Source organism: Nylanderia fulva, unplaced genomic scaffold (assembly GCF_048542155.1).
Source record: "Nylanderia fulva isolate GAGA-0341 unplaced genomic scaffold, ASM4854215v1 Scaffold102, whole genome shotgun sequence".
Lineage (NCBI taxonomy): Eukaryota > Metazoa > Arthropoda > Insecta > Hymenoptera > Formicidae > Nylanderia > Nylanderia fulva.
Genome location: NW_028189215.1, coordinates 368,335 through 378,586, shown reverse-complemented (window position 1 = coordinate 378,586; position 10,252 = coordinate 368,335). Strand labels below are relative to the sequence as shown.

The 10,252-nt window shown below is 41.2% G+C and overlaps 1 protein-coding gene across 1 annotated transcript; it reads left to right on the top strand.

The window, feature by feature from the left end:
* The first annotated feature begins 383 nt into the window (after nt 1-383).
* On the top strand, nt 384-1,358 carry LOC146725159 (protein CFDP2-like). Its single transcript, XM_085484215.1, has one exon. It carries the CDS (start codon nt 384-386, stop codon nt 1,356-1,358), a length of 975 nt encoding a protein of 324 aa, XP_085340341.1.
* The last annotated feature ends 8,894 nt before the right edge of the window (nt 1,359-10,252 follow it).

Genomic DNA, 10,252 nt, shown 5'->3' with positions numbered 1-10,252 from the left:
ACGTGCGAGAAAAAATGCGACGAGTAAGTATAACTTTTTCTATTTTATATATTTTATATATTTTATGGGGTGTGTGGGGATACACCGTAGAGGTAGTACCCTTCTACCACAACGGTCGCATCAAGAATAGATGGATGTTGGTGTCTGGTCCTCACGGGGTACCCAACTCTCACTTATGGCTCCAAGCGCCACACCCTGATAAGCTGCATTAACTTGCAGACTAAACTAAGTGAGGGTAGTCAGATATGACGAGATTAGTAGCGTCTGACCCGTAACGGGCGGCTACGAACAGCGTCTGCTCTCCATGTTAGGAGCGGCTGAAAGGATACCGAAGAAGGCAACGGGAAACCACTTCGGTGTATTTAATTTTCCAGGATATCACTATGGCGAGGAAACTAATAAAAACAGCCCCTAGTCCCGGGCAGCCCTTAGATGGGCAAGGGGTGCGAAGAATCTCCCGGCTCAAAATAGTAAAGTCCAATCTGCGTATATTCACTTGGAACGTTAGAAGTCTTTTCGCTGCGGGGAAACTCAGCAATGCAATCAAAGAAATGAAAAGGATGAAAATCAGGTTTATGGGAATAAGTGAGCTAAGATGGCCAGAAGTAGGCACATGTGCCCACGAAGGTGGAACCCTTTACTTCTCGGGAAGTGCTGAAGACGACCGTCGACACAGCAATGGAGTTGGGATTCTGGTTGACTCAGAGTTTGTCAAATATGTGAAAGGATTCGTACCCATCTCGGACAGAGTCATGCTGCTCCAACTGCATGGGAAGCCATTTGATATTAATCTTATACAGATCTACGCTCCTACCTCCGAAAAAAGATACGATAACGATGTGGAAGTCTTGTATGACACTATCAGGGACACACTTCAGGGCCTACAAAGTGACAACGTCAACCTAGTCATGGGGGACTTTAATGCCAAAATAGGGCAGGGAAGAAGAACCGATATCGTTGGTGATCACGGCTTAGGGGAGAGTAACGAGAGAGGCGATAGGCTTTTCGAATTCTGTCAGGAGACAGAAATGGTAGTGACCAATACATGGTACAAATTACCAAAACGTCGCCTTTACACCTGGAAATCGCCTCTCGATGGAGGGAGTAATCCGGAGCCTGTGAGGAACCAGATTGATTATGTCCTGATAAATAAACGCTTCAGAAACATGGTAAGGAGTATCAAGGCGTACCCCGGAGCAGATATTGGATCGGACCATAACCCGTTGGTCACGGACCTGACGCTAAGGCTGAAGTGTGTCAGGAGTGGTACTGCCAGCAAAAGGATCGATGTCTCGAAGCTGCGAAACATTGAAACGAGAGAAAGTGCTACACTTGACCTCAATAGAAAACTGAGCTGAATAAAGGAAGTAAACCCCACTGACGTAAATACGCAGTGGGGTGAAGTAAAGCGGGCTCTCCTTGAGACTAGCAAACAACATCTGAAACCATCAAGACATACGAAGAAGAAATCGTGGATAACGGATGGAATCATGGACCTAATGGAGAGGCGGCGGCTGCTAAAAAATAGACAGGAGGAATACAGGAGGGTTCAAACCCTGATCAAAAAGGAAATCAGAATAGCAAAGCAAAACTGGATGAAAGAGAAGTGCGAAGAACTAGAGTGGCTTATATCGAGGCATGACTCGTTTAATATTCACAGAAAGGTGAAGGAAGTGGCGGGTTTATATAAAAGACGTGTACCCGTGTCTATATGCGATGAGCAGAACAAGGTCATCTTAGAGGAGCGCGAGATTAAACGTACTTGGCAAGAGTATGTGGCCGGGCTTTTTGAGGACGCCAGATCGGACATCCAAGCTGGAGCGGAGGAGCCGGAGGGCCCTGTCATACTCAAATCGGAGCTGCTGCATGCCATCACATCCGCCAGGAGTGGGAAAGCCGCGGGTCCAGATGAGATTCCAATGGAATTAATAAAATTGATAGACGAGGACAACATAGCGACGATACTAGGACTGTTCAATAGGATATACAATACCGGGGTAATACCAGAAGAATGGCTGATATCAACGTTTGTTACCATTCCAAAGAAGCAGAGGCCAAAAAGGTGCGCAGATTTCCGTCTGATCAGCCTCATGAGCCATATGTTGAAAACATTCCTCCGTATAATCCACGCTCGCATAAGGTCAAAGTGTGAATGGGACTTGGATGACTCGCAATTTGGGTTCAGAAGTGCCTTCGGCACACGTAAAGCGATTTTTGGGACAAATGTCCTCCTACAAAAATGCCGAGACCACCAGAGAGATGTCTTTGCATGTTTCATAGATTACGAGAAGGCGTTCGACCGGGTCCTGCATAACAAACTTATTGTGCTTCTCCGTCAGGATGGAGTGGATGAAAAGGATGTCCGGGTGATAAAAAACCTATACTGGCAGCAAAAAACTAAAATAAGGATTGGAAACTTGACAACCTCAAGGGTGGACATACAAAGAGGTGTTAGACAGGGGTGTATTCTTTCCTCCCTTTTGTTCAATCTCTACGCAGACAAGATCTTCAAGGAAACTATAGGTGACACAAAGCTCGGAATCAAGGTAAATGGAATATATATCAACACCATAAAATACGCAGACGACACGGTCATTATCGCCGATAGCATAGGGAATCTTCAACTGCTTCTAAATAGGATCTCAGAAGCTGGACAAAGAATGGGATTAAATATCAACACAAACAAGACGAAGTTGATGGTCTTCAGCTGCGATAGCCATGAGAACGTTCCTACTGCACCTTGATGATGTAAGGATAGAGCGTGTCGCGTCGATCATGTACTTGGGATGCCTGATTACAGAGGACCTGGACTCGACCGGGAGGTTAGGCATAGGATAGAGATTGCTCGCGGCGTTTTTAATAAGATGAGGGCTCTCTTTTGCGAAGACAACCTTAATCTGAGGCTAAGACGGAGAATGGTCAAGTGTTATGTTTGGTCGGTATTGTTATACGGTGTGGAGGCGTGGACCCTCAAAACGAGTACGCTGAACCGTCTGGAAGCCTTTGAAATATGGGTCATGAGACGTATGTTGGGGATCTCCTGGGTTGACAGAGTCACAAATGCTGATGTTTGGAGGAGATCAGGTGCGCGACGAGAGCTGCTAGTAACGGTCAAATGCAGAAAAATCGAATATCTTGGTCATGTCTTGAGAGGGGAGAAATACCGCTTCCTCCAATTGATACTAAAAGGAAGGATTGAGGGCCGACGTGGGATCGGAAGGAAGAAACTCTCGTGGCTGAGAAATATTAGAGCATGGACTGGGATGAGAAGCGCGGAGGAGCTCTTTCGTATGGCGGTGGATAGAATCACCATGGCCAGAGTGATCGCCAACGTCCGGGGGACGACCGGGCAGGGCACGTGAAAAAGAGATATATTTTATATTTTTCTATTTTCTATTTTCTATTTTCTATTTTTTATGAGTTATAATTTCTTTTTTTTAATTTAGTTTTAATTTCTCTTTCCTAATTTTACAGCGTTTTGCTGGAGCCTCGTGCGGTTCGTATACTAGAAAGACGATACGCATTGACGACCACGGAATTCAAATTCCTCGAAATCGGCATCAGAGTGGATCCGTCGAGTTACGTGGAGATCGCCATAGGAGATCATCGAGGAAAACAGCTAGTACTATCTCTCGAAACGTGAAAAGGACTTTACGAGCAACGTCACGCTATTCAAAATTATCTGAACAATGACTCTCCCAACAACAATGTGTATAATTTCATAAGTGTCGGGCCACTAACAGTACGATTTCACAAGATAAACGACACCAAGCTCATAAGTCTCGAATCAGCGGACGTGCGCATGATGATGATCAAATCAACGTTACGTCGTATGTTCGAGCTCGATTCATGCATCGAAATAATGTTCGATCGATTGACGAGGCTCATCGCAACGGTCGATATCAAATATACGCAATTCTCCAATATTGCATCCACTGTAACGAATGCGAGAGAATTGCCGAATGCGATACGCGCTAGCAACGCCTTCAACATGCACCAACTTGTCGATTGCGAGCTGGTGGCTTTATTTTTTAATATGTAATAAAACTTTATATATAATTATGTATTAAATATAAGACAAATAAATACTTTTATGTATATCATGGTGTACTTTATTTGCGCGCCACCCGTTACATACTTTGCGAGAGAGCAACCACTAGAAAAGAAAGAGACAGCGCGCGAGAGAGAAGTCGGATGTGGCGGCTCGGGCCTGCGGCGAGAGAGAGAGATTCGGCGGCTCAGGATTCAGCGGTGCGGCGAGAGAGATTCGGCTCGGGCCTGCGGCAAGAGAGAGACGGCGAATTAAGACGCGAGAGAGAGAGATGCGAAGGAGGGAAACATTTTTTTTTTTAAATTAATAAATATTTTTGTTGAATAAATATATATTTTATTCATTAATTTTTATACTTATTTTTTTATACACTTATTTTTTTTTTATACATTACCGCTTATTTTTCTATAAGGATATCGAAGGAGGGAAACATTTTTTTTAAATAATAAATATTTTTGTATAATAAATATATTTTATTCATAATTTTTACATTACCGCTGGCATTGGCGTTACCCAAGGTGTACCACGTGAAGGTTGCCGGTCGGATTTACACCTCATGTGTATGTGTATGTGCATGTGTGTGCGTGCGTGTACTTGTGCATGTGTTACAGTAGAGATAAGGACCCCACGGTTTGTCACTTCCGTGGTATTTATTGACTCCAAACCCTCTCTACTGTGTGTGTGTAAATATAAAAAATAAAAAATAATATATGTAAAATAAAAAATTAAAAAATATAAAAATATAAAAATAAGGATATAAATAAAAAATAAAAAATAAAATAATTTACATCATAGACGATTGGGGTGGCAACGGTGATTGCGACGTTGATTGCGGCGGTGATTGCGGCGGTGACGGCGGCGGTGACGGCGGCGGTGACGGCGGCGGTGTGGCGGCGGTGTAGGCTGAGGCCTAACATCGTACGGGTCTGGTGCGAACAGCTGCACCAGACAATAACTGTACAAATCGTCGCCTGTAACACCTCTTAAATATGCTTCCCAATCAAACATATGAATGTCATCATTTTGTATTGGCACGTATGGTTCATCTGTAAACATAACAATTATTAATTTAAAAATATAATACAATATTAGAAATTTTATTCTTACCGTCCCATTCGTCATCCCCTATCCATTCTTCGAAGTCATCATCCGAATAACAACATAACAATTATTAATTTAAAAATATAATACAATATTAGAAATTTTATTCTTACCGTCCCATTCGTCATCCCCTATCCATTCTTCGAAGTCATCATCCGAATAATTCTCCCATTCTGCATCCCTTAATGTATCGTACACAAGGTCCTTGATCACCCAACAACAACAAATAATACACAGGGCAAACTACAAAAAAATATTAATATTAATATATTTTTTCCCCCACTATTTATTAATATTTTTTTCACTTAAAAAGCACTACCATTTTTGTTGCAATGTCCCGACACTTCGTTGATGACCGTTTGAAACTTTATGATTGCAGAGACAGACCCGCTCTCCACAGGCTGTACCCCACTTAAAAAATCTTCACAAAGAACTATATCTATTTCAAAAAACATTCCAAGTGTCGAATGTTTACATCTCGCGTTCGAGAGAGCCGGCGGGTCGCATCCATGCAAGAGACACGTGGAAAGGCGCGCGCTCTCCCATGCATTTGCGAGAGAGAGAGAGAGAGAAAGAGAGAGACGGTGAACTAATACGCAGCGCGCGAGAGGCTCACGCGACGAGAGAAGAAAGATGATGCGAGGGGGAGACTATAAAAATTTATTTTTTTTTCAAAAAAAATATATTATAATTTTTTAAGAAATATATTAAAAATTTTTACAAGAAATATATATTTTTTTCAAAAGAAATATATTAAACATTTATTTTTTTTACTTTGCTAGTGGGGTATCGCAAGGGATGGGAAAACGACAAGGCTTAATTGTACAATTTTTTAGGTAAAAATATAGTTTATTATAAATGTGTGTGTGTATATTTACAAAATTTGTATGTGTGTGTGTGTGTGTGTGTGTGTGTGTGTGTGTGTGTGTGCGTGAACGTGTAATTATTATAATATAAAATTTATAAAATTATAAAAAATACAAATATAAAAAAAATATATGAAATAAAAATTATATAAAATAAACATATAAATGATATATAAAATTATGCAAGATATATAAAAATATATATAAAAAAGGCCGTCGGAGGCGAGAGAGGTACGGCGGCTTGGGATTCACGCCTGGATTCAGCGGCGAGAGAAAGCCGGCGGCTCGAGGTAGCGGCGAGAGAGAGAGAGAGCCAGCGGGCCTGCTGCGACTGCGAGAGAGGGGGTCGTGTTAACCATCGCTGTTAGACTGTGCCTCGGCATCTGCACATAGAAATATAATAAATTATTATACTATTTATATATACTAGCTTTTCGGACCGCGCTTCGCGCGGTCCTCACAGCCTTTCTATTCGAACCGCGCTTCGCGCGGTCCTCATATAGCCTATATTAAATCCGTTTTAACACAACAAATTAATTCTTTTTTTGTATTACCGCGAACTACTTCCACATTTGTTGTCTGTCAAAATGTTGTGTATAAAATATCTGGGAGAAAGAAATAGATAACATAGTAGTCATCCACAAAAAAATTTAAACATTTATTTTGGTTAATATATACTTTAAATATTTTTTTTATTACTTAATTATTATATCTTTTTTTACATTTTACTCAATTTTTTTATATTTCTAATGTACCCACCGCTAACACGCTATTATTAGCTCTCATACAATATCATAATTCTTCAATTTACAAAATTTCCCTGTATATTACATTTTTTGTAAAACATTTTTTACTTTCTTCAATTAAATGTCCTTGATTGCTACATTCATCAATTTTAATTTTTACACTTTCTCTTTTTGTTGCTTTAGAAAATGCCACATAAAGTTGACCATGAGCAAATACAGGATGTGGCAAATAAATTCCAATTTTTTCTAAACTTTGTCCTTGTGATTTATTTATTGTCATAGCAAATGACACTCGAATAGAAAACTGTCTTTGTTTAAACTTAAATGGCAGTTCCAAATCATTTGTAATTAAATCTATCCTCGGAATCATGACAATTTGTCCTCGAGCAGGACCTGTTATAACTTCTACATAAATTATATTATTTTTCAAATTAGTTACAATAAATCTTGTACCATTACAAAGTCCTTTTTTAGTATTTAAATTTCTTAATAAGATTATTGTAGCACCAACTTTTATTTTAAGCCGATGAACTGGCATTCCAGAAGGTGTCAGTGAGTTTAGAAACTCAGTTGGAAAATTTAATTGCTCCTGTGGATCATCACTTACAATACAGTCAATAGAGAGATACTCCTTTTCTTCTCCTTCCATTAGACAAAGAATTTCATCATTAATTTTGAAAGTATTTTCATTTTTAGGACAAAGAATCGCTCGATCTTGATTTTCTCTAATTCTTTTCATGGTAATTCTATCACCAAAAATCTCATTAATAAGAGATTCTTTTGATATAAAATCTTGTGGAATTTTAATCGTGTCTAGATTTAGTCCATCTGTATTTGATAATTTACCATCTCCGAGTTGCATTAACCAATTTGCAAATTCTTTTTCTTCCCCAGTTCTCATATTTTGCTGTAATTTAACCTTAATTACATTCCTCCATATAGGGTTGTATTTTACAGTCGATTCAATTATCGCTGTTTTGTGTACATGAGGTACTACTGGAAGATTTTGTCTGAAATCTCCTGCAAATAAAATTACTTTTCCTCCAAATGGTTGATGATTCTTCATTAAATCCTTGAAAAGTTTATCAACTGCTGTTAAGGCTAGTCCAACAGTCATGCTCACTTCATCCCATATGATTAATTTGGCATTGATCAATTCTCGTGCAGCTTGAGAATTTCCTCTAATATTTGATTTAGCTGCATCATCAATTGGAATTGCAAGCTTAAATAGAGAATGATAAGTTCTTCCTCCTTTCAGAAGTGTGGCTGCAATTCCAGTTGAAGCACATGGAAGAATTATTTCATTTCTTCCTCGAATAACACTTAGAAATGTATTAAATAGATAGGTTTTACCACTTCCTGCAAACCCGTCAATAAAAAACAAACGTTTAGGTTCATTTTCATTTTCAATTGCTCGCATTACTATATCATACACGTATTTTTGCTCATCATTTAGTGTAGATAATAAATAATCACCACGTATTTTTTCTTCATCTACATTATACTCTGTTTCGTAAATATTTATTTCAGCTGGATTTGGTAATTGAAATTTCTCACATCTACTTCCATTATTTATCAGAATTTGTTGTATATAGTTTAACGCCATATTTTCGGGATTTACAACATTATTATTTACAAAGTCCTCAATCATAAAATCTTTGTATTTATTCCAAATTGTTGGTACATCTATTGGATTTCCAAAGATGCAAATGTAAGCAAATAATTCTCAAAGTTGTGCAGGCATATTCGATTCTGTTGCTTCCTCCATTGTTTTTCCCTAAAAGTCATCAGTTTCTACTAAATTTTTTGCAATTGCTGCATCCTTAAACGTATTATAAATAATTCCATTTACATTTCTCAAATCTTCAAAACATTTTGCTCCAGTCACATGTAATAGAAGAAGACGGAGATAAAATCTTTCAATATCTTTTATGCTTACTGTATATAGTCTTGAAATTATTTTTTTACCACCTTTTAACGTGGCTTCCACTTAGTTTCTTTTTTATTATAAACATAATGATAAGGAATATCTGTATAAAGATAATTTACTGCATTTTCATCATATTGATTTAATTTGAACCATGCAGTCAGCGTAGTATCTCGATTTAGCTCTCTTTGAGCAGCTTGTTCTTCATTTCCTGCTCAAAAATAAACCATTTGGCGATCAGGCAAATGAACTGCCAATCTTATTACTGTATGAGATTTCATGAACAGATCATATCCGTTAAGTCTCCACATTGCTTCTGGAGCACTAACATATCTTGCATCCAGAAATGAGTTAACCTCATCTATTCTGTAATCATGTATCAATATGCGAGTATGATTCTCCGGGAACCACGGCCGACCGGCGACACCTCCGGACCGGGCGACACCGCCGGGCCGGGCGACACCTCCGGGAATTACGGCCGACCGGCGACACCTCCGGGACGGGCGGCACCTCCGGACGACCGAATGATCTCTCGAAGTCAGACGACCGCCGGCGGTACCTCCGGAACACTTAACGACGATTTACGGCGCCGCAACGAGGAGAGCTACGTAAAAACGTTTCGGACGAAAGTTACTTACTATTCGGCGCTCGCTCGACATGAGGGCGCTGTCCGATTACTAACTCGAAACGTGTCTCTCAAACCCACGTGTCGGAGACATATATTTCGAATTATTACGGATGATACGCAACACGCAAGCTGCGGTGACCGCGATTACGGTACGGAACACTCGCCCGATGCGAAATCACGCGCGCGGCAACCGAGACGGCTCGTTACGGGCGTGATTATACGTGCGGCACCACATAACGGCCGGCGTCAACTTGGGGACGGACGGCACCTCCGGGACGGGCGACACCTCCGGACGACCGAATGATTTCACCAAGTCCGTCGCCCGCCGGCGGTACCTCCGGGGCACTTGACGGCGAGTAGCGCCGCTACGAGGAGATAATGCTACGATACGAAAATACGTTTCGGACAAAGGTTTCGTACTTTTCGACGCTCCGCACGACCGCGCGACACGATTATTACGATATCTGCTAATTCCCGGCTACCACTCGTCGGATGCACAATCTTCGAGATTCTACGACCGATACGTGGACGAATGCAGGCAGGATGCCGATAAGCGAAGCCGGAGTGTTTGCACGAATAAACTTTCCGATGCGTCCTCATTTAATTAATCTCATTTAGCTCGCTCGTTAGCGGTACAAGCGAGAACTCGGGAACAGGCGCAAGTTCGCTCGCGGCGCGTTGCTCTCGCCGGCGAGCGAGAAATTTTTCCAGGCCCGATAGCGGCGTGTTGCCTTGATTAGCGGGCGACACCTCCGGCGGCACGCGCCGCCCGTAACCCAAGTACGATCGCGGCGTGTTGCTTTCGTTGGCGGGCGACACCTCCGGCGGCACGCGCCGCTCGTAACCCAAGTCCGATCGCGGCGTGTTGCATTCGTTGGCGGGCGACACCTCCGGCGGCACGCGCCGCCCGTAACCCAAGTCCGATCGCGGCGT